The sequence below is a fragment of the Limanda limanda genome, chromosome 16, assembly GCF_963576545.1.
Source record: "Limanda limanda chromosome 16, fLimLim1.1, whole genome shotgun sequence".
Classification (NCBI taxonomy): domain Eukaryota; kingdom Metazoa; phylum Chordata; class Actinopteri; order Pleuronectiformes; family Pleuronectidae; genus Limanda; species Limanda limanda.
This window is the reverse complement of record NC_083651.1, coordinates 8,962,927-8,990,479: the sequence shown is the minus strand read 5'-3', so window position 1 is coordinate 8,990,479 and position 27,553 is coordinate 8,962,927. Positions and strand designations below refer to the sequence as shown.

The following is a 27,553-nucleotide window of genomic DNA, read 5'->3' as shown; positions in this document are numbered from 1 at the left end:
GGGCTATATAGATAAATTACATTTGTCTTGACTGTGAAACCTCCTGCTGAAGAGTTTTTACAGCAATATATCAACATGTCACTACTTCGCCTCTGCAGCTGCGATGGTGCAACCTCTCAGAAAAGATAAACATGCATGTGTGTGGTTTTAATCATTATTCTCAAAACGTGTGTTACTACAATATAATGCAGCCTCAAAGACGATCCTACAAATTCAAAATCATGTCAAGTTATATGAACAGTAAAGTGATACGTTACTGGTAAAGTTCGCTCAACTCTTATTTAGCTTTATAAAGGACATCACAATAGGAAAATGTTTCTCAGATGTTTTGATCTCATTGAGTAAATTGGAGAGACCTCTCACATGAGACAGCTCCAGTATCTTGTAAAGCACAACCCGACGACCTGAGAGAGACTATCCAGCTCACAGAACCTCTGGTTCAAAGTGGTATTAAAGCAGCAGAGCGTGGACAATGTTCCCACCGTCCCCACAATGGGCTCAACACCCATCTTCCAACCCGGTCCTCAGGGTCACAACATGCTTTGAATAAGCTTCCTTCCTAAAGCATCTGTGGGTTTCAGCCATGCGTCCACAGCATCAATGGGAATAGTGTTCCTCCCCCCACAATGGCCAAATCAACGGTGGGAGCACTTTCTCCTCCTCCTGCGCTCCTTTCATTCCCACCCTGCTCAGACCTTGCCGGGGCTGAACAGAGGAGGGTGGGGAGAGAAAAGGCACATGCCTTCACGTCCGCTCCGCATGCATACAAAGAGAAAAAATCAAATTGCTCAGACATGCACGCATGCGCACACGCAGGAATGAGCGCATGACGGCATTCAACACACCCTCTCACACACCTCAGAGGGGCAACAAAAAGAATGTGTGACAAAAGAAAAGAGTAGTTTGACACTAAGGACAAAGCCTTCTGTTTCCAAACTATCCTTTAGAATTACCGACAGTAAAAACTACTGCTTGGTATTGATTAATACGTTTTAATATCTTTTTGTATATAAAATCACTTCATAAAATATTAAAAATTAAATGATCATCATCATAACTTCCTAAAGCTGAAGGTGACACCTAAAAAAAATATATTTACGCAATTTATATTAAACAGAGGGAAGGTCCAATGATAAATTATAAAATTATTGTAAAAACAATGATGATAAAGTTCCAGGCACAAATTTGGTCTTTTGAGTTGCATCAAGCATTTATTAGCAGGGTTCCAGAGCTGCAGCTGAATCAGATTTCAACGAAGGCGAGGTTGTGTGTCAAGGCAGAGAAAGAGAGAGAGAGACCAGGTTACGAACAGGCAGACACTGCGGGCGAAGGCCACGCCGAGTGCACTCTGCATTTGGAAACAATGAGATCCTGGGAGGCTGAAGGGACCCAGACAGACATTGTGGAATTATTCATTTCGACCCACCGGCTGAGACTGCACCACACAGACCGCTGGCCTCTCTCTGCTGAAGGCGGATTCTCATCGGGTTGCTGCTCAAGTGAAGCACAGTGTATCTGTCAAGCTGCAGTTTGTTGCTGCTGACAGTAGATTTGGCCACAGAACGTTCACATTAGCCTATTAAAGAAGAAGAGCCTCAGCCAAAATGTGCATGTTTCTGCACCGTTCTTCAAATAGAAAGATGTCATGTCAACAGGACCTCAATCAGGCGCCAGAGAGCGTTCAACTGGGAAGTGGCAGCATTTATGTCACATTCAGGTGACAAGGCAGCGCAGCTTTGTATTCAAAGTACAAAGACCACAGTGAATATTGAGGTGAAGGCTGTGCCGCCACAAGTCACAGTGCCTGAAGCTGTGATTTCAAATCTGGCATCGTATTTAAATAACAGAGAGTAACAGTCCCTGTTTTCAGAATATAAAGAGAAGCATCTCGGCAAGTCTCTTCTCCGCCTCGAAACATCTTGAGGAAAACGCAGTATGTTTGCTGCTCTCGTTGCATGCACACAGCTTTGTTTTCCCTCAGTGTCCTCTGACCTAATTACCATGTGAATCCTGCTCAAGAAGGCCACTTTAAAAGTCTGAAATGTCTCTGCTTCACTCTCACATACCAAGCTCAGGCTTTGTGGGGAAAAAAGGAGCAAAATCAAGGCCAACAGTAGGCAGAGCACGTCTCAGCTGGCCACTCGCTGCCTCGCAGCATGGTCTTAGAGCATCCTTCCCGGGTTTTAAAGTGTGGAAATGCATCTTTGTGGTGGTTGCGCTCATGTTAGGAATTTAAAAAAAAGAAAGCTGAGATTTTACTCTGCGAGTGAGGTTGAGATGAGCTCTGTCAAATGTTCTGAAATTCTTATTTGAAATGCATTAAAAACCAAACAAAGCTGTAACAGTTCCCACTTCCGTTTTGGTGAAGTTTTCCCATGAGATGACAGAACAGTCCATCGATGGATTATCTTTGCTTCAAACTTATTTTCTATTTTTATAGACCAGCAGATATGTGAAGGGTGTGACCGCAGACCGGACTGAGTCTTCTTGTTATCTGTATCCCTCGGTTATCTCTTTAGACAGACACACGGTCACGGAGGTCAGACTTTTCTTCCTTTCTTTCTTAGAGAGTTAATCTTGGTCAGAGGAGAGAGGACAGATCAAGTTCTGCAGGCATTAAACTTTCATATGCGTTTGTCCCCTCTCAAATGATTCCGACGACAGAAGTAATCCACATGGCTCAGTTTAAAATATGCACCATTAATAATTTGATGAAGAGGCTTTCGGCTCATCTTCTCCACACCTATCATATTCGTTAATGAAAATGAATTATTCATGTCGACATCAGATGCCACAACGATACAGACCCATACGTACAGTATAATCAAAAACAAAACACTTTCACACGCTGTAACTACAAAGACATCAAGCGGAGAAAGAGAAACAGAGCGGAGGAGAAAGTGAACATAGAGGCGAGGTGGTGTGAGAGGACTTGGGGGTGGGGGAGTGAATCTCTTGTGCTGGATCTCTTTTACTCTGCTGGACTGGACTGGTTCCCCCTGCTAGGACCTGTCAAGAGCCCTCATAAGTTCATCAAAGATGAAAACCCGTTTTCCATTTGAAAGGAGTGACCCACGATACTAAAAACTGCTCTTCAAACAACAAAAGCGTTAATCATCCATAAGACAAGCATGCGGGGCTTGACAAAACCTGTGAGAATATATGAATATCTATCAAAAGATGGGGGGGAGATATGGGACTTTCACATGTGCTGATTAATGAACAAAGTGCCAACTTCTATTTTTAATTCCTGATGAAGAGAATTAAGTTGTTGAGATATGGATTAGAAATCTGTGCCATGTTGTCCACTGAGAGGGAAATACTGTAGCAAACTAATAAGCTCATGAGTCTTTGTTTATTAGATCATTAATTAGAGTTACCAAACGGTTTCAGAGCCAGAGTATTTTTCTGTCCACGCAGAGCAGTTAAAAAAGAAGCTGAACAGCAGCACAAACGTTGTATTTCACCTGTTACATTTCCCAAAACCTCAAAGCAGCCATCCTCGGTTATATGGGAGAGCCATTTGTATGTTGATGAATAACAGTGTTCTTCATTGATGCCGCTAAAAAGGTATTGAACAACTGAGGCTCAATGGAAAAAAAAAAGTTTGAGATGAAAAAACAGCACAGCTCTTTAAAAAAGGCTCAAAAAGTCCCATATTGATTGTTGGTGATGGTTGAAAATAGCTTTTCAAGTGAATAATTTTGATGAATTTATTTTCCGATTGTGATGTTTTAAGCCTTGGAAAATTAAAGCTTTATGCACAAAACATCTCTGAAAGCTGTAAACCGGCTGCAAATGCGTTGTTCAAAGTGCTTGACATTTAATCAGCCGAAGCAAAGGGAGAAAAAATCATATCAGCAATAATCCATTAAAGCAGTGTCCCTAGATGTTGTAATTTGATGGCTTGGATGAGTGCTGCACCTTTTGCACCAGTGCACAAACAATCTGGTCTGCAAATAAGTGTGCGTGCGTGTGCGTGCGTGTCCACCTGTACAGATAGTCCAAGCTTCACCTTGCAAGGTGTTTACCTCAGCTGTAACGTGCTGCTCAACACTGCCCTCTGGTGCTCTGGCGCATTACAGCCCACCAGCACCACAGATATATCTATGACCAGCACCACCTGCTCCAACAAAAGCTCCTCGGAACAATCAAGTTAACTGCACGCAGGAGATAAATGTCCCACTTTATCTCATAATACTGAATTTCTTTGTGCCACATCCCTCAGTTTCTGCTGGACACTTATCCCTTTCTTGAATTAAAAATGGAACAGCGTCTGCACAAGGCGGTGGGGGAGAGACATGGAGAAGCAATTCATCCAAGTGACAAGCTCATGAATAATGACTTTCTGAGCTGAATTTTCTGTGTTTTCACGCAGAATTAGTCGCACCAGTGTTTGCTGGGAGCTGTAATGTTGCGCGTAAAAAGCTGCTCATTGCGTGCGTAAAAACCCTGTTAATTTGGACTTAATAAGGGATGAGGTCATTGTTGGCAGTCTGGCGCCAGTGAACGAAGTTCACCAGCAAAAGTTGCAAAGGGGTCAGCATGGTGATCAGTTTGAGATCACATGTTCTGGGTCTAAATGAGATTACCACGTTTAAAAATAGTCGATTTGAGAGAGAAAACGCATTTGGAACGCACGATTGAAACAGTTAATCCTCATCTCCAGAGGGGGGTTTATCTGGAAAGTTTACATGTGAGAATCATGAGGAATATAGAGGTCCGCGAGGAGCACAAAGTAAGTTTGTGACGGTCCTAATGTGGCAGGCACAGGCAGCTCCAGCAGCCCCACAAATGCTCCTCTGATCCTGGGATGAAACGTGAGTGGAAAGTAAAACTGGCCGTGGCATAAAGAACCCAACTGCTCTGAAAAACACACGCTGCATGAACAGGCACAGCAGCTCACTAGAAACACTGGAAAAGACAAAGTGGACGAAAAGACAGGAAAGTATTTGATGTTAAGATTCAAAACGGCCCCATTACAGAGAACACAGCACAGAGAACACAGCACAGAGAAAAACGGACCCCACAGCACGGCTGAATAAAGCTCCCGGGTATAGCCAATCCATTAGTGATGGAGGGTGTTGTTTTAATCTAAGGAGGTTACTCAACATGATAAAAAAGGATATTGTGTTGATTTTATCTCCACTGTCAAAATCCAGCACCTCAATCCAAACTCAAACAACATCGATTTCACCTCTATAAGCGAATTAGAAGCGATTTTCAGGCTGGTGCGCAAACCACCTGGAAAAGTGCTTTGTATCAGTCATTTCAGATATTTTGCCTGAGAAAAGAATGAAAAAAGTGACATTTCCTTTTACCTTGGATGATGATAGTATTCCCCAAGTTGGTGACAAAGCCAGGTGGAGACGAGGAGACAAGCAGACTAGTAAGAGACACGGGTCTAGTGCTGTGTTCCTCAGCCGCTGTGCGCGTCCCTCTCCGGGCGACCTGCAGCCAAACACTGCGCTCTCTCTCTCTCTCTCTCTGCCTCTGTGCTGGATGGTCGGGCGATACCACACGGCTGAGGAGGGGACGGCATGGGGGAGAGAGGTGGGAGGGGTGGGAGAGAGGAGGAGGAAGACGGGGTCCGATGGAGGAAGTGCTCATGGACACCCCCCGGAGAGGTGGAGGAGTGTCGCGTCCCCGACGAGAGGCAGGATGTGTCTGGGGCTGAAGCGCAGCTTGGACCTGAGGGACAGACACACCGGGGCTTCTGGGAAGGGTTTGCCCCACATGTTGTTGTGTTGTCTGGGACTCAACAGTGCCTGCTGTGTGCCAGTGTGACGGGTAACCTGGCAATGGAACTCCATTGGGTGCATACGAATTTCATTTCCCTTTTGCTTTCCTGGTTTGTCCAAAGAAAACAATGAAACTCAAGACAGTTCACATATGAAGTCCATCTGATGCTTACTCTGAGTCACAGGTTTTTTGCATGTTTTTTTTTGTGTTATTTGTCCCTGCTTGTATTTATATTTCAAACTTGTTTACCAGGACTCACAGACAGAAGAGATAGTGTTTCTTAATGGGATCTTCATGGTTAAATAAAGAGGTCATTCAAATTTATTCCATTCTGTCAGCCAGGTTTACACTGAGCAAACATTTTTATTTCATTAAACCTGACTTTCAAATAGTGTTGAACTTGATTGGGAATCTGAACCATCCTCTATTATTCTAATGTACTGACCACAATAACACATATGATTTAAAGAGGTGTGTAAATGTTATGCAAAACTACCAAACGACACCAAAAAGCAGCTGCAGGCTTTTAAATGGCACAACACATCTCTTCTATTCCTATCAGTGAATAGAGGTTATTCAAATTGGGTATCAGATCCTGATTTTATCTTTTGTATATCCTTTGGGTGAGGTTTGTATGTAAGCCAGTACTGGTTTCAACCACAGCTGGCACATTCTCATTGATTTCATTCAGGTATTTATGTTGCCTGAAATAAACTAAACCAGATATAAGATAAGATAAACTTGAGTCTACGCTTGGAAAATACCCTTTTTACAGTACATGCAGTAGACAAGATAACAATTGAAAGAATCAAATATAAATACAATAAAATACGGAAAATATTTACATAATGTACATATTTTACAGATGGAATATTGGGGTTTGAGAAAAGTAATTGGGTAATGCTTCTCCTTACACATAGAGAACGGTGTATATTATGTATGTATGTAAGCCAGTACTGGTTTCAACCACAGCTGGCACATTCTTATTGATTTCATTCAGGTATTTATGTTGCGTGAAATAAACTAAACTAGATATAAGATAAGATAAACTTGAGTCTACGCTTGGGAAATTCCCTTTTTACAGTACATGCAGCAGACAAGAGAACATGTGAAAGTATCAAATATAAATACAATAAAATGCGGAAAATATTTACATAATGTACACATTTCACAGATGGAATATTGGGGTTTGAGAAAAGTAATTGGGTAGTGCTTCTCCTTACGCATAGAGAACGGTGTATATTATTAAAAACAATATAAACTAAACCATATAATCAATTCAAACCTATGTTGAGTCGTAAAACCACTAATTTATGCAGTTTTATTTATTTTTAACTCAGATGGGCAGGCTGCTAATAAACATGGTTGCAAACGGTAAATAAAACAGAATTAATTACTGTAAATAGTCCGTACACTCTATTATATTAAATCTCCTTTTCAAATACAAACCCTTTTACTGTGGACTTTATTTACGTCTATACACGGGGGAATATGTTAGCCCATAAAAACATTATTGATGGCTTTTATTTTTTGTTTTTATACTGTAAAATGTATATAAATATATATTCATTTGTTTAGACCTAACCCTATTGGCCTGTTGGCCCAAGCAGTGCATGAATCAGCCGCCGAGGAGCACATTTTACTGCCATAATCAAACCAAGTATTCCAAAGGAACCTAAAAGTAATTGATGAAGAGCTAATTAAGAGCCATTCAATCACAAGGCAATTTACTAATTACCCTGTAGTGTAATTAATTGTGTGCATTATGCTGATAGAACAGAATCATGTAGACCTCAGTGCTGACACTTTACCGCCCTGATAGCATGGAGGGGCGGAGGAAGGGGGGGTGGAGGCGCCAGGTGCAACAGCCGACCCCTCCCCGGTAACTGCCTATTCCCTGGACTACATTTCCCAGAGTGCCCTGCGCCGTGCGAGGGGAATCCGAGTGCGCCTGCGTATCCAGACGTGGCAACGGCATCATGGCCTCTTGGACCCGCGTCGGGAGACGGATGAAGGAGGCGAGCATGTTCTCGCTGCTGCTGCTGGTGAGTGACATGGACGTTCCCCCTCCGTGTGTCGTGTGAAGCCGCAGCGGGCTCCCGGTGTCGGTCCCTCCCGGAGCGGAGGGTGTGTGTGCCCGGTAGAGAGCTCCAGGAGTGCGGGAAGCTGGGAGTGGAAGTGGAGCCACCGCGGCTCCTTCCATAGTCTCCCACCCCCCCCCCACCCACTGGAGCTGGAGGTGAAGTTGACAGCACTGGTTTTGAACTTAGGGTTTTAGGGTACAACCAGTTGCTCGTACCGGGGGTGGACAGCGGGTATATGGGAAGGGGTTTATCCGTGTGAGGGCTCACTCGGAGCGGAGGGTTCTTACGGTAATGGTCGCCTGCCCTCCCCCGATGTCTGAGCCGTAACTAACCGGAGAATGCAGACGGTCAACACGGGAGAACCAGAGCCGATGAACCGACTCACCTTCACCCTGAAAGACCCATTCACTCCCTCCCTGGTTTCTATAAGATTGTTTAGCTTCTAGTCTGGTAGTTGTTGTTGTTGTTTTTATCTTAGCAGCACCCAGAAACGCATGTGTTCAGTCATGTGTTTGTAAAAGAAAATGAAAGATGAAAAGTTTGTGGTTGGAGTGGAAACTGTGATGTCCTCAGGAAGAACTACAGACAGACAAATAGATACAACGATGTATATCTGTATATCTATATAGATATAGATATGATAGAGACAACCATAAATAGCATAGATAGATAGAGACAATGATAGCTGAAAGATAGATAGATAGATAGATAGATAGATAGATAGATAGATAGATAGATAGATAGATAGATAGATAGATAGATAGATAGATAGATAGATAGAGACAACAATGGATAGATAGAAGGATTTGCATGTGGATACATAGATACTTTATTTATCCCGAGGGGAAATTAGGCATCCAGTTGCACACAAAACAGATAAACTACTTGAAGTGTTACCTGTTGTTACCTTAACTGGTGTGTGGACATTTCTCGTCTTCTATATTCATGTATAACAATTATGTTTAAAAAAGAGTGCAGACGGTCAACACGGGAGAACCAGAGCCGATGAACCGACTCACCTTCACCCTGGAAGACCCATTCACTCCCCCTCCCTGCTTTCTATAAGATTGTTTAGCTTCTAGTCTGGTAGTTGTTGTTGTTGTTTTTATCTCAGCAGCACCCAGAAACTCATGTGTTCAGTCATGTGTTTGTAAAAGAAAGTGAAAGGTGAAAAGTTTGTGGTTGGAGTGGAAACTGTAATGTCCTCAGGAAGAACTACAGACAGACAAATAGATACAACGATGTATATCTGTATATAGATATAGATATGATAGAGACAACCATAAATAGCATAGATAGATAGAGACAATAGTAGATACAGTATAGATAGAAAGATAGATAGATAGATAGATAGAGACAACGATGGATAGATACAAAGATTTGCATGTGGATACATAAATACTTTATTTATCCCGAGGAGAAATTAGGCATCCAGTAGCACACAAAACAGTTAAACTACTTGAAGTGTTACCTGTTGTTACCTTAACTGGTGTGTGGACATTTCTTCTCTTCTATATTCATGTATAACAATTATGTTTTTAAAAAGAGGTTTATTTACTTAATTCTCTATATATTCTGTTGTATTTGTTTTATTTTCATTTATGACCATGAACATTCATTCACCATCTGCTGTGTTAAATACTGATGCAGGCTTGTTCCGGCTCTACTTCCTGATGCCTGTAGTCTTAGCAAACAAGGGTGGTGCTCTGGTGTTTACCTACAGTGGATCCGTAAACTGCTCCACAGCTCATTGCATCCAAAATACAAATCTGACTACGTGGTAAAGTGTGCACACTCTGAACTTTAATGTTAATGGTGTTTACATGCACAGCAGACAGTGCATGGTGTGGGGATATGTAATCCCCTTTATTTGATGGTTAATCCTTCACAGTTAATGGCTGTGTCTCCAACCCACGCTTGGTTGCCTTGTTTATATGTTCAGGTTCATTGCTCGGCTGCCTTATCATAAAATTAGAAGAGATTATGTATAAAGGGTACTACACTGTTCACCGATTATGTTCACTTTAATTAAAATTTGCAGATGGTGTTTGTCCTACTCAAAAATAATATGTAGGACTAAAGAGACATCACTGTCATAATACATGATGACTGCACAGTATGTGTGTTATGAACATTTCATTGGTTATTGGTATATTGTGTTTGGGACTTTTATAGACGACTGACTAGTTGGAAAAAGAAAAAAAACATACCACAGATTAACCAATGAAGGAAAATAATGATTAGCTGCTGCCCAAATCATTCAATATTTATATTGCTATTATGCTGTGACGGAATGTTGTCCTTATCATCCACCACTGGTGACCTGATTTCATACATGGCACAAACATGGGTGAACTGATTTGGGTGGTAGAGGCCTGACTGTCAAAACTGTCAAAGCAATATAACCCAGACTCCCTTCACAGACACACACATACAATACTATTTAGTTCACTTGCACATGACTGGAATAGTATCTCCAAGTCAATTGTGTCCAGATTAATCAATATGTGTGACCCTATCTGCTTTCAGTGAGATTTAGTGTACGGGTTACCTGTGAACTACTGAGCTCCAAGAAATGCAGTATCTGAGCTAAAGTAGGCCAATCTTAAGACTCGGGATTAGCATCAAATGGCACAGAGAGTCATTCATCCTAACATGTTTAAAATAATTCCTTCAATTATCAGCAAAATTATGGCTTTTAAGGAGTATATCTCTGATTTAATGAGGTAACGGAACTGACTTAACATTGAATGTCAACTCTCTTGACATGACATGTTTCTGACACTCATTTTCTGTGGTCACATATTTGTCAAATTACAGCAGCAGCTTGACAGTGTGTGCGTATAGACTCTGCCTCTTCCCCGGACTTCCATTCCTGATAGCTGAAACGTGATAATTGCTAAAGCTGCTAATTGATTGCTCCTCTGCTCATTTGAGAGCTAAGTAGCCTCTAAATCAGCGCCCTGTGTGTGTTATCGGATGCTTCCTTTACAACCAGCCAGTCCGCACACACCAACACACACCTGACTGGCTCATTAGTCAGAGGAAACTCAAGGCAAGTGCTTGACAAACACTGCGATTTGTGCTGATTCAGTACTGCCCCTGGAACTGGATGCCATTTATTAAGCAGATTTGTCACAGCAGATGGAGGGTACCGGCTCGCGGGCAGGAGCTGGGCACCTGCTGCTTAGCAAGCGCCACATTTTTTACTAGTTACGTGACAGGATATAGATTTATGGCTGATGAAAGGATGTCCTGTCGATGTTTAAAGCACCAATGGTATTTACTCAGAGCATTGTGTCTGGGTATTTCATGCACCGAGTAATCACCAAATGCCAGTTTAACATAGATATCAAGTGCAAAGGTTTTGGTCTGATTAATGATGAAAGAGATTCAGGTTCATTACCATTATGAGAGTGGATTTTGTTGAGCGGTCACATTTTGTGTGTCAGTTTGTCATTTCAGCCGTAGACTGATTGTGATTGCCAGCTGGAAGAGCTGGCAGCTCTTTTGGCATTTGAGCGAAGCACAGGTTTTGGGCATTGTTGCAACATTGTGTACCTTTCCGTGTCATTTTTACTTTACTCTGGCCTTTATTGTTGGGCAAATATATTAGCATCCGCTTGTTTGTATTGGCTCCTCATAGGAAGTTTAGGCTACATTTATGCTAATAGATTTTAGTTTTTATGATTGCATTTTACAATGAAAACAATTGCCTGCCCATTGAGCATTTTAGCTTTGAAGTAACCTCTGTCCATACACACCTTAAAAAGTACCACATGCATATCTACTGGACCTGTGTGACAAGAAAGCAGATTGTCACACCCTTTAAGAAAATAAGGTAAGGTAATTAAAACCACTAATTAAAACCACTGGAGATAAAACCATCCCTGCTGGGTGGGAACCCAACCTTTAAGGTCAATGTTCGGCTTTTGTTTAAGAGGTGTTGATATTATGTTGACTTACTTTAATAGCTGTATATTGTGTTGCTCTTCAATTGTATGTCGTCCTCAGTATTTGGTTTTGTGTTGAAATAATAAACACATTTTTTTCCTGTTTTTTGACAGTGATGTTTTCAAAGAATGTTGGTATTTATTCTTGACCTTATTGAAAAATAAGCATAACTTCTCCGTGTATATTCAATTGATGCACAATTTTGTTCAATTTTGCCACTAAATCGAATTGATAAAGAAGACAAATTATTTCACTTGATTCAAATCACCATGTTTAATGATAGAATTGCTCCTGAGACAACAATTCAGTTCCTTTGTTCTGATTTGTTCTGATTTATTCACCTTTCTCATTTAATATTCCTGATGGAACCCACTACCTGTAACTGTGTGGAAAATGTGTTTGCGCGTTTTTCACCAAATCATGCTGCTTTCATTGGGTCTCATCGCCATTGATCTGTTTACTCCGATGAGGCTGTCTCCCTGCAGTGTGTGTTGAGCAGGCAGTGATGCTGGGGGAAGACAGTGCTGGGAAGGTACAAATGCAGCACCATTATAATGCCTCTCACAGTGATGGTAGAGTGAAGAGAGCTTTCAGAGCTGTTAGCTACATGCCTCAGTGATTGTTTGGTGCTAGCAGGGTTTCTCTGTATCAGTCACCTGCCAGCTGAGACAGGAAGCATATTTCAATGACTTAGATATGTTGTCCTCAAGTAAAATGGTTTAGCGACAAATAAATTAAAGCATTCTCTCTCTGTTATCTGCATCACATCTAACTGAACCATATTCAGTTCAGGACATCACTTTGGGCTCTGTAAACTTCTTAGGGTATTTTGTCATTGTTTTTGACTTTGTGAGCTAAACAATAAGTTGATAAATATCAGCAGTCAGTGCAATGATAATTGGTTGCAAGACCAACAAATCACTGGTGTAAACTAATGACTCCAGATCATGTGCGACATACAGGTTCTCGATCATCTTATGTTGCTTTTGAAGCAGTTTGGCTGTTTAACAATCGGGTATTAATGTATCACAGTAGACTGGAGCGAACATGAATTTTCAGTCATAAGCCAATATTGATCTAACTCAAATCCCTCTATGTCACGATATTAAGGATCAGTTGTTATATATTCCAATTCCCCAAATGTTTTTCATAAATGTGCATGTACGTAATTCAGCAATCATCCAAGATTGTACTGTGAAAGTCTTCAGGCATATTCGTGTGAGTTCCTTAAATCCAAGGGCTTCATATGTGTTTTGGGCAAGAACTACCAAATTAGCATATCCACAGTGAAAAGTGATGGACGGTTCCTAGTGTTATGGAAGTTTTCTGGTAGCTGGTGAAAGGAGAATTAAAACACAGATTTCATTGTAGACTTGATGCATCAAGGAGACCAGAAGGTGGAACAATACACAAATGCGAACAGAGTAAGTTGATTAATGACACTTTCCAGAAAGGTATTTGTCTAGTTGTCTATTGTAGAATGAAATCCTTGGGATTGTGGAATCCCAGTGCTGATCTCGGCTTCATGATGACTGCCAGAGGACAGAGAACTGTCTTTTTCCCTGAGTCCAGAGAAACATTATCATCTACCACTTGGCTTTAAAATACATCTCATCTCCAGATTGTATCTAGATCTTTAAATCGATTATACTATTCGGATCATACACGTATTATTATACGCGAACGGTATGTGTCTGATGGCAAGGAGATCCAATCGCTCTGACAAGCTCATATCACATCCTCATTCCTAAAAAAACAATATTTGTCACGTCATCATGCAATCCAGAATTGTCTTGAATGAAGTCCATAGTATAGGACTGGTTCTTATTTTCATGGCTGTTAGCCGCCCATCTGCCTACCATGATGGTTTGGACCAATCGTGCATGATTAAGCTTTTTCAACCCTCGTATGTGAATTTAATTTCCATGTTTGACTCAATCAATGGGCTGTATTTATAAAGCACTTCAAATCCTAAAGTGCCTCCTGATCACCTCCAGAGGTGCTTTGCCCGATCGGGTCACAATCCATCCTCAACGTGTCAGATGCATGTGGTCAAGCTGATTGCTCTCCAATCACCCTAAACACATTGTAATGCCAGGTGTTTATGGGGTTGAAGACATGATACTTTTTCATCAGCTTACTTAGGAATATACTGAACCCATGTGCACCCACCATTCCAATTTGATCTATTGTGCAGGTTTCATTAATTCAAAGAGCTTTTAGTGAAACGAAATACAGTGAGGCAGCAGAGCTGCAACCTATTAACAGCACTAAATGTGATGTTCTAACCAGATATTTATCAGTTGCCACAAATATTCCTTGAAGGGGTACCACTTTCTTTAAAAGATAAAAGGCTAGTTTTTTTTGTTTTGATTAATTTATTTAAATTTCATACCTTATAAACTTTACTCCCTTCCTACGAGAAGATAGTTCCAAAACACCAATGTGATGAAGTTGCATGTGAACTGAACTATTGAGAGATAATGAAACAAGAGTTTTGATTAAGACCGCTGTGATCTGATAAATATGGAGTTGTGTGACTGTAGTTTATCCCTGCTTTCATTTATCATTTGCAGTTCAAGTTAAATAAATGGGCCATTTATTGTGGAAGACAAGCAGCCCTTGAAAGGAAGAGAGCACCAACACTCAACAGATAATTCAGACATCATGAAAATGCATCGGCTTCTCATCACAGTCACTTTTATTTTCAGTAAAATGTTTGTACTTGCACCCTTCACATTATGTAACTGCATAACTCTGCTCTGCTGCATTCGTGTTTTCTTTTCACTGTAGCTGCCTGTGCATCATTGTAAGAAAACTGCAGCTTAAACAGCCAGCAGTCCATTAATGCTGCTTCTGAATGAGCTTGTCTCTTACAATGCATTGGGAGGGAAACTGTCAGCAAATTAAATATTTCTGTAACTGTACATCTGATACAGAAAGATGACTTGCCAGAAAGACTTGCATTATTTCACTGTTGACAACAGTATAATTCTCACCTGCCTCAACTGTTGTTAATGGTATCTCTCCATGTAAGTGGATGGGACATAGGCCGAAGTAAAATGTGAAACTACACATTTTCTCAACGATGGTTGCTTTAAGTAGCTATTATCACACCTATCGCACTTTTCTAGTCTTGACGACAACTCAAACTGCGTTACAGTTCAGTTTTTTTTTTCATGTTTTAAAAACAAGACGAAACGCCATGATTGACAGCTCAGACTTTAACCAGACTGGCTCCAAATTAAATTTAGTCATCGGGCCAAGATGGCAGCATCTATATTGGGGATATTTTGGCTTATGTTCTGGATAATGGGAAAAGGCTTCCTCCATCATTTTAGTCTGTGGTGTCAGTCTGTACATTTTGTTCTGTACTTGGAATTTAGTAATTATCCGCATTTATTTTCAGATTCATACTTTACGCAGTCCACGATTGACTGTTTAAAGCACTATTAAGACTATAGGGCTTTTTCACAGAGGACATTTTGACGTGTTACGGCAGGAAAAGCACAGTGTAAAGAATCAACTGAGTTAGAGGCAGTCTTGAATAGAACAGAAGTGTAGTTAATGTAATGAAGAACACCTGGATCTCTCTTACTGTGACAACTCAAAGTGTTTGCTGTGAAAAGGACCTATTGTCTCTCCACAGGCAGGATTTGTGCAGAAACAGCAATTTACAATGCAAATCACCATTTCTACAACTAGATGATTAATCTGTTTTGAACTAAATTAAACCAACGAGATGGCAGCTGTATGCATGACAGATTCAGTCATGGAGCCACGGTCACAAAAATGTTAAATTATCTATATGTTGCACTACAAGAAATATACACAGTATTTATTGATTTATTTGACAAATCACAATCCTGTGTAACATTGAAACATCGATATTTTTTGACAGATTTTAAACAGTGTTAAATTCCTTTTGTAATGTTTGTGGATTAGTAAGCCACATTCCTCTCAGTCATCTTTTAAAGAAAACTGGAACTAGTTGTTACTTGAATGTTTCAGCTCTGTGACGCACCTCATCATTTTTGTGTATTGTAAGGTACTGCGGCACAAAGGTGTTTCTACATCCCTCGTCAGTTTTATATACCATCCCGGACATATTTTCCACTTTAGCTTGTCATAATTTGTAACATAAAGACAATACGTGTTTCACTACTTGGTGAGAAAGTGATTAAGAAAGGATGATGTTGAGCTTTCATCACCTTAATGAGTCTAGTAGGCCATCAAGTAGCCTATTACAGTACGACAGCCTGCCATCTACTTTCAGAGCCGCTTAATTTTGCCTCCAGCTCTTGCTCCCATAATCACTGAATGCTCACCTATGCAGACAACTGTCCTCTTGCCAGCTTCTAATTAGCCCACCCTTCACATTGCAGCTCCCATGAGTCCTAAACAGATCCTGACACAGCTTGTGTCATTGTAATATCAACCTAATCATAATCATGTACTCAATTCAAGTGACAATGTAAACAAAGATCAACACCCCCACTCAATACGAATAATACTTTGATTTACCTTAAATATAGAGGACATTACTGAATACTTCAGTTGTCTGTATCTCTTTTCTAAACCCTCTGACTTTTCTTGTAAAATCTTGAAATTAACTGATGTGAAACATGCAGTGTCTTAAGATTCCCATCAGATCCGCCTCAGAAGAGAAGGCACTTGGGAATTAAAATGAGAAAAGGAGCCCGACAGGTGTTTGTTTTCATTCCATGTGATATCACTCATCAAGCAGGATCTGCTGAGCGAGCAGACAATGTTTGGTGTCTAATTTAGTTCTCTGTAGGCAGAAAGGAAAGGCTTTTCTAATCAATGGTGATGGCACAGAGACGATTAGAGTCCATGGAATTAACTTCATGTTGCTGGAGTATAATCTGCCCTTTTTTTCTTTTTTTTCTCAGTCGTCTTTGATTAAAGTGCATGCCTCTCGATATAGGCTTTGTTCCCCATATTGGGTGTTTCGCACAATTTGTACAACTACCAGTGTTTGGAAAGCCAACTGAGCCAGGGTGATATTGGAAACAATAAGCTATCTTGTTTGTTGCGCAGTAGGTAAAAATAAATCAGTGTTTATATAAATGTAGTGTTCCAGCTCCTAATAGCTTTTCAGTTCAGTGTAAACTTCAAGATAGAACTGTTGATTTAGTTTATGGCAACTAGAAACAGCAGTAATGGACGACTGTAGTGGTATGAAATGAGATCAAACCCACTTTATGAACTTCATGAGATGTGTTAATTTGCTTGTTGGCTAATAGCAGATAATCATTCATCTAATAGCAGCATAGCATGAGATCAAGCAGAGCACTGAAGATGCACTCGCATTACCTAATTGAATCACCTGCTTCTCCGTCAGTTCTGAGCCTCATTCATCCATTGCTTGGCTACCAGCTGAGTAGTAACATCCAATTGTGTTTATAGAGGCGTACAGCATATCCATTAAAATCGAACGCCTCAGTATTACTCTGTGATTTGGGTACTATGAAGACACACTATTTGGCAAGTTAGCTTTTCTATATTATATTAAAACAAATTAACATTTGTTGAATCTATAATTAATTTGAGTGATGAAACATTTTTAGTACTGGAGGCTTGGAGAGGTTTATTTTTCTATGTCAGTTCTGTAAGATTGTTTTCATTGTTTATGTGGCCCATGAAAAAAAAAAAAAAAAAAAAAATCTCTCAGCTTTCCACAGACTTGTGTTTGTTTGTTTGTTTTGTCTTTTATTTTACAGAATAAGCAATCCAGAAAAATACATAAAACACGTGTATTTTCTTAATTCAAGTTGTATATATTTGATTGCATTTGTTTTATTTTTATTTATAGTAAAGTTTATGGTTTCACTGGAAAATATTAACCTCATTTCTTGTTTAACTCCCTAATATTCACATCTGACTGCATCGCAAGAAAATAGAAGCAGTCCGGCCTCTGGATAGCTTGAATGAAGAGTAAATTTCATGGCGGCCTGTGTTTATTTCCCCAGGTGTGGCTTCTACCCGTGCTTGAGGCGGTGAAGGTGTCTCCTCTCATAGAGAAGGTCAGCGACCACAAAGACTTCAAGAAGCTCCTCAGGACGAGAACCAACGTGCTGGTGCTCTACACAAAGACAGGTAGGTTTTGAGGAAATTATTCAGTCTGTAAATTTCAATCCCAAAATACTCCTGGTTAATACATATGGCAAAAAAAAATGTATTGTTAACAGTCCATTGTTTGTGTCAAGGGAGGAAACAGGGACCGCAGTCCTGTCAGACAATTATAGTAATGCATCGTGAAAAATGCTTGCTTATCTCAAAAACTCTGAGGTCATTGTGAAATGCTGTAAAGCTCAATAGTATGTGGTGTTTTATCGAATGATGAGTGTTTCAGAGACGATATGCTCGTCAGACTGTTGTTATTAGGAAAAGGATTAAAAAAGTGCCCCAATCATCTATATTTGAATAAGTAATTTTATCGTCAAATCTTAATTTACAATAGAACAAGTTGCTGACATCATGTACAAGTGCTTAACTACGGGCAAATATATTCAGAAAAAGGACGAGTGGAAAGCAGATTGACTCTTAGCAGCATTCACCACTACAGTGACTAGTGTGTTTGAAAAGACACACACAGTTGCATCCCACCATCGAAGAAAATAAATAATCTATAACCAGAGGAGTTGATGAACATAATAATGACGACTGAAACCTTTCGACAAAATGTGTTGCTCCACCATCCTCATTTAGAGAAACTATCGATTTACAGATGTAAGATGACATGTAAATGCCATTTCCTTCAAATGTTGCAGCGCGAGAAATTATGAATGATTAAAACACCAAATTAATTAGAATTCTTTTGATTGCTCAGAAATAATCGTGGAACAGTTGCTCTTTTCCTAAATCTGATATAATTAATAAAAAAATAAAATAAAAAATTGAACCACATTAGCCTTAAAATACATTCTGCAATAGTTATTTGTAGCCTGTGGGCTGCTTTATAGTGATGATCACAGTAGATTGTCTCAGTAATGAACTGAGAAATATTTATATATAAAATGTAAAATTACATATTAGCTGCTAAATAGAAAGTAAAACACTTTATGCTTCAAACAGAGTTATACAAATTGTGTTTTCTTCCGACCATTAGGGAACCCGCTAATGTACCCCAGTGGATTTTTATTCCATTTGCATCTCTCTCCAAATGTACTCAGCAGGCTTGTTGAAGGATTCGCTTGATATTAAAAAATTGTATTTTCCCATTTAAAATTATCCTGCTAACCTTTAATATGCAGCAGTTGACTCCCAAAACCCCAGAGCAACGTATTTATTTGTTTCATAATTCATGGTCCATATCAGTCAGCCTTTAGTCACTGGAGAAGGCTTCTATGTACTGAGCTGTAACTCTGTTTGATCACTGCAGCCATTCCTTCTTTGAAGACACCAAAGATGCAGCTGCCTCTGCCACGCTGGTTTAACATCCTCCAACCAAATATCAGACAGCTTCCAGCCACATGTCGTTCATTCTCTGACACTTGCCCCTGGCCTGGGCGACCATAAAATAATGATCCCAATGTAAATTTCATCAGTAGAAAAGTGACAAAGGTTCAATATATCAATATATTTCTTATGCATTGGTACCTTAGATTTGTAAAATGTTAAGATTTGAACAAGTGTTTGCCATTCTCTGTCAAGAAAGACGAGTTAAAACCTTCACTCCGGGGAAGAACGAGTCTTAACCTTTTAAAAGAAATAATAATGTGACATTTATTGTAATGTTAAACTATTGACCGATATGACCTTTTTTATCTTGAGCTGTTTTAAGACATGCACTGAACTCTGAATAATTTCCTGAATCATCCCGATTGTGAGAATGCAAATGTGCGAGCTCATCCCGAGCGAGTTGGCACGTTGATGACATTTCTTACACATGACTGACCTAAAACTGACATGTTTTTAGACATATTGCCCAGCCCTACTGTGCCCTGTTCCTCACCCATCAACTCCCTCTGACCCTTTCAGTCACGTCCTTGTTGAGTTTCCTCGTGATATTTCTCATCAAACCTTGAAAAAGCCAGATTAGAAAATCTACCAGCTAGTACCTGCTCACCTCCCGCTCGATGCATGGTGATAAAGTGACACTTCATCGTCAAATGTTTTTTTTCTGACCCATTGCATGGCAGGACCCCAATCTAAATATAGACATATCCTGGAGCACCGAGAGGTCTCTTCAAGCAGTTCATAAAACACATTTGGTTTCATAGGGGGAGAATAAAAATGATTCATTGTATTACACAAGGACTATAATATTACACTGTGTTTACTTTACTCGAAGGAATCTACTTTGCCTGCTCTATCTGATCAAAGTCAGTACTATTACTGAGAGTTGTTGTTGTAGCTGATATAGTTTATCACACACCACTTTCTCTTCTTTCCTAACGCAGAACGCAAACTGCATAGCTCAGCCAAATTTTCTCTCCGACAAGGTAAATAGTGCAAATCCCCAGTGGTCTCGAACTCTCCACGTCGTCCTTGACTGAGCTCGATGTACCTCATGCTTCACAATATGGTACCAAGCAGCAGGCAGTAGATTCGAGCTGTAGTTCGCCAAAATGTACCGTCTGTGCTTCACCCTTTAGCTGGAAAGTTGGTGTGCTTCAGCAGTGTCAGGGAATTTAATCCTCCCATCTCCTGCTTAGTCACACTATTGTGAGATGTTGAAAGCTGATGTAACTTAACCCCCCCGCTCTGAACCCATCCAGTGAAAGGTATCAGAAAACTCTCTTCCATCACCCCCTCTAACCCACACGCAGTGATCTCTTTCTTCATCACTCTGAGCTTTAGTAAGACACTGAGCTCCACTGAAACTCAAATCCACATCTCTGTGTTTGACATGACAGTGTCCTCTGTGTCTCCAGGCTGTGGGCTGTCCTGAGCTATTGAAGAGTTCTGGTAACAAGTCTGATCCCGGTTTATTCTCTGTGTCTGCAGCTACATCAGGAGACTCCCACCTGAAACTGCTGTCAGATGTGGCCCAGGCTGTAAAAGGCCAAGGGACCATTGCCTGGGTCAACTGTGGGTAAGTAAAGAGATAATTTTTAATGAAAGAAATAAAACTCTTCTCGATCCATCATACCCTATCATTGACTCCCGGCCTTTTTCAAGATTAGGGAATCTTTTGTCCAAGGAATTTTCTGACAGTCGTTATAAAGACAGAGCTATTTGCTCCTCCCGAGAATGTCTCCGCTGCCATCCATCTCCAAAATTGATGTCTTTTCCAGCAGGCTGTAAATGGCCTTGTTCCACTGTTTCTATTGTAGAGGGACAATTTGACAGGAGGACACTCATTATTGGAGCCATTGACACTTTGGGACTAATGTGATACACATTTAAATATATTTCTGTTCTCCCAGAGAAGTTAGTTTTTTTATATTCTAAAAAGGTAAATAAATGAAAACTTAAGTGCTTGCTCATTGCAGCGTTTTTCCTGTAGTTTACATAAATGATGTTTCACTTTTTTGCTTCTATTAGTATATTTGTTTTAATTTAGGTTGTTTTCCTTCAATAAGTAAGTATCATTGGGTTATAAAGCTCAGATAATTAGTGAATTAATCTAGTAGTCAGTGCCAGAGCTGTGCCAGTTCATTTACAGTTTTGGCACCAGTCATGCTTTTCTTTTCTTTGGACACTTTGAGAAATATAAATGTTTTTTTTAACCAAAATCTTTCTTCATTCAACATCAGAAAAAAAATCCACTGATGCTATCGGTAATTGACATGATAAAAGAAAGAGTTGTAACTCTTTCAAGCTGATATGTCAATCTTGAGTTACAGCGTCTAAATTAGGATATTTGTTTGGTTTTGTTGTTTAATGTGAAAATTGTTAAAACAAGACACTGGAAGATGTCACCTTGAACTTGAACTATTGCTCAGACGAAACGAGTAGTTTGAATATTATGTAATATGGCTTTAAAATCGTGTACTCCATGTCCTCTTTTCCCTATAATACATCTGTCATGTGTCTCTGTGGAGCAGATCTATCTTCAGCCCACACTGAAAATGTGCTTACATTAAGCAAACATTAGATGCTTCCAAGATACCGGCAAGCACTGTTTTCTCTAAGCGCAGCTTCATTTGCTCCCCATGATCGGTTTTGGCTTGTTGTTATTTCCCTTCCTGGTGTTTAGTTCCACTTACTTTATTTCATTTTGTTCTCATACCTGTCAACCCTTCAGCTGCATGAGCTGTAGTCCCTACCAGAGAGGAAAGAATATATCATAAAACAGGAAACTGTGAGGAAGGCAGTAACTCCCCTCTGACACCAAGAGCTTGTTGCAGCATTCACAATCTTTCTCAAGCTTATCCGGGAGAGACAACTGTGAAGACAGAAAGAAAAGGAACTACACTCAGAACATGTCAGAAGTGTTAGTGTCCACATTTGTCTTCAAAGATACGTGTCCTTTTTTACTGTTTATTTTTTGACTCTGTGGCGGTTTGTCTGGGAGAATATGGTATAATTTTAATCTTCCCTCCTCAACAACCTCAGCATGCTAGAGAGTGTGTGTTACTGTTAAGCAGAGATTTATAACAGGCCAGATTCCTACCAGGGGAGCTCGAGCGAGACGGGTTCATCACTGCAGGACACATGGGTCCGGTGCCAGGCTCTATAGCGCAGTATTGTGCTGTTTGGCATATTTCTCCACCATCTCAAATAGTCAGTTCCAAATGGAAGACCCAGCTGAGAGCTCATGGTGGACGGAGGGAGAGAAAGAGGAGCGCACATCACAGCGTGAGAATGGTCTGCCCTGCCAAGGAAGAGGGACACCGAGGCCAGAATGACACACTTTGAACAGATGACAGAGACCTCAGTGTTGGCCAACTGGGATCCACCAGAGGGATGGATGATCTCATACAGGAAAGGGCTGTGCTGCCTTGCATACATTCCCCTGACAATTTAAAACAGACATAGACCAATGCTAAGTAACATAGTCTGGTCTGGTTTAGTGGGAATTGGAGAGCACAAACAATCATAGCACATATGAAGATTTTTTTTTTAAGTGAAATATTTTAATGGGATGCAGGAGTTCATCCTCTTTGCATTTTGGTTGCGCACCAAATGTACGTCAGTTTGTTATGATTTTACTGTTAAGCTATAATTTCTTATCCAAAGAACTTTCGCTAACATGAAGATCTGTTTCAAGCCTGATCGTCTGCCTGCGTTTCTTTCCCAGTCAGACTTCTTTTACACTGTTTTCAGTTCTGATCTCTACAATGACTAAAGCCAAAAAAAACTAAGACCAGAGAGCTGATAAAATAATAATTTAACTCAACCAGATCATGATCAACAAGTCTCGATGAATAGGACAAGAGACAGTTAATTCAGTAAATCGAGCAGCATCGGACTTTAATTGCTGACAATGCTGAATAAACCCAAGATATACAAGATTATACTGTGAATGACCAACCTTTACTACAAAATCACTAACTGAAGTTGTAAAGTCCTGTGACCTCAAAAATAAATTCTGCAAGTTTCTCATTCTGGCAAACAAGTCTTGTCTCATACAAATTTGTAATGACAAAAGGTTTTCTTGGCCTCTACTCTACTGTTGGTTTTTTTCTCCTCACCTCATCTGTTCTCAGCACCTTGTAGTTTCCTATCAGTTTCCTCGTCCTGCTCCTCCACCACTCATACGGTACCTTTGTACTACACCAGCCATGCTTACTCAAACATTGGGGCGTTTGCGCTTCGGCACTGACTCATCAACTGACGTTGCTCTACAGACGAGTTCTCAGCAGTTGTGTTCATCCGGTAGACAGGCCTTTTATGGCCTTTATTCTTTCTGGACTGACCGTTAGGGAGTGACTCAGCCTAAGTTCCATTTGTATGTGACTGAAAATGGCTTCTTTGTCATTGGTCTCTTTACAATCTCAGAACTTCAGAAACATAATGGGTTACATTCTTTTTCAGCTGAGTCTGAAAACTCTGCACGTATGATCAAATGACTAAGAGGGTGAACTATTTGCCCGTACCCGAGCATGTGGCCCATTCATTCATTCTAAACATTCCATTTAACATTACCTGGTGATATTTGATCTCAGCACTGCACATCTCAGGTCAGTTATTAACATTATACAAGAACATTGTGCCCACTGAAAATGCATTGTAGTTCAATATATCTTGTCAGAGACATTTGAACATGAACATGTATTGGTTTCACAAGCACAGTGCCAATAAGTTTGCAGCTGTCTGAAGTAGTTTCATATAAAAGTAAATAAAGTGTTGGAAAAAGAACCAACTAGAGAGCACATACGTCCACTGAAACTAGCTCTGATCCAGTTATATCGTTGAGGAATAGCTGTATATTTGCAAATTTGCAATTTTTTGGGACTATTGGCAGAACTAGATCAATAGCAGAAAATGACCGTCAGGGCATCACTACTGTTTGTTCAAGTGTTAACTTCTGGTTATTTCAACTTTTGATTAATCAATCTTGTATGAAGAATCATATCCCGACAGATTTTTCCCAATCATAGATGTTGTCTTTGAGATTGGTTGGTTTTAAAATACCAGCAGATCTTTCATTTACAATCACAAACACAGAACGGCAGCAACAACTCACATTTGAGAAACTGGAACCAGAAATTGTTTGGTACATTTGATGGTTAATTACTTTCAAGAGAGGTAAAAAGTGTAAGCAATTTTTGATCAAGTGACTCATAAAATTAAAGATGTTGGTCAACATTGGAATGAAAATGTGCAAATGAAGGAAGGATGGGAGTTTCTCACAATATTGTTTGCTCCATATTGTGTATTTGGCTTTTGATTTTCTTCAGGCTTGGTGTTGTCAGTCAAATTATAGAACACATGCAAAGTTGCCTTGACGTCTAACGAACAAAAATCATTTTGATAGAATAACAAGGATCCTTTATCGAATGATTACTAAGTTTCCCTTGACATGATAGTTTTGAGATCCTCTGTATGTGAGTGCACTGTGTTACTTGTGGCCGTGTTTCAGGGATTGGGAGCAGCAGCCTGGTTTTGAATTGGATGACTGCACATCATGTCCCAATAAGTGTCGAGGTCACATCTGCTCCTGGTGTGCCCTGACCGGTGCCATCTGCCTTCATGAGTCAGCAGTTTATGGCATTAAATACACAGCAATCGCTTAAAATATTGTCCGTCCATACGTGTGCTCACAGATTTACCTTCCCTCACATAATGCAAAACTACACTGGACATATATTCTGTTCTCTGTGGGGCCATAATTGAATTCCACCTCTTAGAATTTGCTAGTTTAAGGCTCTCTCTCCATAATCTTACTCAAATAAATACATATTTACTGTGCTTCTGTACAACAGAAGAGGAACAGTGCTTCATGCTGCTGATAGTGCCTCATTGTATTGAGTGTGAAATATGTGTAGGTGGCTGGATGCATATTTATTTCCTTTCCAACTACAGCCCTCTTTCAATTACATAAATGAGCCCCTACCCAACAGAGGGCTTTTGTGTACTGACACCCTGTCGGTTTAGGTTGTAATCAACATTGTATTCCCATTGCATATGTTTGTGTATGCATACCGGAGCAACTAATAAATGGAGCCGGGAGCCCTGTTTATATTTATACAACACCGTACACGTGATTAGACTGATCTGAGGGGATGGTAATGCACTTTGTCTTCATGCAGCATACGTTTTCCTTTCTAAATTCATTGTGACCAAAATAAAACCTGCTGGCAAAGCATGTTTTTAAACATGATTAAGTACATAATACAAACACTGAATATATGAATAGAAGTAGCAATACAAGGAATTTAATAACTAGTTATTGAACAGAGTGGAAATTATGTAATTATGTTTATTATGTAATGATGAAAACAAAATTTAGCCCAGACAGAAAATTTGCCGTAGGCAGACATCTACACCATCATCGAGGAGCGTTTAAATGAGATGTAAATAAGGCAGGACTTTGGAAAAAGGACAAAATAAACAAGGTTTAATGTTTTACCAATTTCAATAATTCATTGAGTAATAATTGATAATTAAGTATGTATTTGGTTAAGATTTGTACAAGATTTTTACAGTTCCTTTAGTAATCTCTTGTGTATCTCTGTTTTTAATCTTTTTTAGCGATTTAGAGGGTCGTAAGCTCTGTAAGAAAGTGAAGGTGGACCCAAGCTCCAAACGTGCCGGAGCGGACCTGCTACATTACAAGTGAGTAGCCAGAAACTCAGCTGGCTGTCAGACACATTTCCACACACTCCACTGCTTTTTGGAAAGTAATACAATGTTTGCAGCTTAAGAGCCATGCTATTCACTGTTATGTACTCCTGCTGTTGTGAGCAATGTGTCTGGTTTGTCTTGCAGAGACGGGACGTTTCACATTGAGTACAACAGGCCTGCTACCTTCAAGGTCAGTGCTCAACTTAACCCTGCAGTCTCTCTGTATGCATTTTCAGCTGAGGTGCACCACAGTGGTTCTGTCTGTTTTTAGATTGTCTTCACAGAGTCTGATACAGCGTTCTGGCTGCTTGATCTTTAGGTTCTCTCCTTCTCCAGCAACATGGAACAGATTCTGTGCGGGTTTGTGAACCTAGCTTGTAACTGTTCAGGAAAATTTAACCAAAAGTAAATGGGTTACAAATCTGAAAAGCTGATTCGCAGCTGTAAACCAAAGACGTATAACATCTCATCTTTCTCAACTGAGGTGGGATGATGCAATGCCTGACAGAGGGGCGTCAGACAGGATCGCTGCAAAATGCTTTTTCATTAACAACCACAATGGCTGCCGCTGACGTGTTTGATGTTGTATAAAAAGAACAGATACAGACTTGTATGCTGAGGTAATTCACTCTGCAGACATGTTATTATAAAGTTATTCTTACTTCGACAGTATTCCTACTTAAAATAGCTACAGAATTGTCGTCTTGTGATTTAAAATTCCTAAATCGATTTGTGACTTAAAAATGAAAAACAGATTGATAACATGTAGTATGACTTTTTACTGTTGGACTTTACTTGTTTTGGAGAAACTCATCATAAGGAAATTTAACAGCTGTTGCTCTTTTCTATTTTTCTACTGTGTTCAACCCTATTCATTTTCTGACAGTTAGAAAGGCCTCTAAAATAATAACACACTCAAAGTCTCAGTTCAAACCATTTCAGAGTAATCTCAGCATTAACGTCCTATTCATTAAATATTTCAGCTTTGTGCACAGTGTCATTGTTTTACTGCTGCCATAATGAAACATCTCCAGCCTCTGCAGACATATTGTTCAACATATTTACAGGGCACATTACCGAGCCCATTAACAGACACTTGCAGGTCCTGAAATAGCTCTCACACATCATGGGTGAGCAAACACGTTGGTAAAGATGAGCTTCCATCTGGCACTGAGTGACTTCTTCAACAAACCTGTAAATCATCAACTGCCATCATCATTTCTCCCAGTATAATTAACATAAGAGTTGCCTTTGATAAGATTCTCTGTTGTTTTTCTTTCACTTTTTCAGTCCATGGTTTCGTTCCTGAAAGACCCATCAGGGCCCCCACTGTGGGAGGAGAACCCTGAGGCAAAAGATATCGTCCACATAGAGACGGAGAAAGTAAGTACAGACCAAAGCAACTTTTTGGGCTTTGGCAAAAATTAAAAAAATAGTCCCCTGCATGATTCATTTAAAGACGTCATGCACGATGTTAAAAAATGCGCAATTTTAACTTGTCTGACACTTCATATCAGAGAATCCGGTCTTACTTTAGAGTTGGAGGCTCCTGACCATTTTGGATGGACAGA

At 40.0% G+C, this 27,553-nt stretch overlaps 2 protein-coding genes across 2 annotated transcripts in view; one reads left to right on the top strand and one right to left on the bottom strand.

Moving 5' to 3' along the window:
* Positions 1 to 5,429, bottom strand: part of sema5ba (sema domain, seven thrombospondin repeats (type 1 and type 1-like), transmembrane domain (TM) and short cytoplasmic domain, (semaphorin) 5Ba) — a 163,563-nt gene extending 158,134 nt beyond the window's left edge. The window contains exon 1 of the mRNA XM_061088125.1: positions 5,322 to 5,429. The gene's annotated coding sequence lies outside the window, so the exon portion shown is untranslated. The remainder of the gene's footprint in view (positions 1 to 5,321) is intronic.
* A 2,282-nt stretch (positions 5,430 to 7,711) lies between these two features.
* Positions 7,712 to 27,553, top strand: part of pdia5 (protein disulfide isomerase family A, member 5) — a 51,167-nt gene continuing 31,325 nt past the window's right edge. The window contains exons 1-6 of the mRNA XM_061088249.1: positions 7,712 to 7,787; positions 17,774 to 17,900; positions 20,754 to 20,841; positions 25,890 to 25,973; positions 26,127 to 26,172; positions 27,273 to 27,365. Coding sequence (XP_060944232.1) covers positions 7,722 to 7,787; positions 17,774 to 17,900; positions 20,754 to 20,841; positions 25,890 to 25,973; positions 26,127 to 26,172; positions 27,273 to 27,365 — 504 coding nt within the window. The 5' untranslated portion in view covers positions 7,712 to 7,721. The remainder of the gene's footprint in view (positions 7,788 to 17,773; positions 17,901 to 20,753; positions 20,842 to 25,889; positions 25,974 to 26,126; positions 26,173 to 27,272; positions 27,366 to 27,553) is intronic.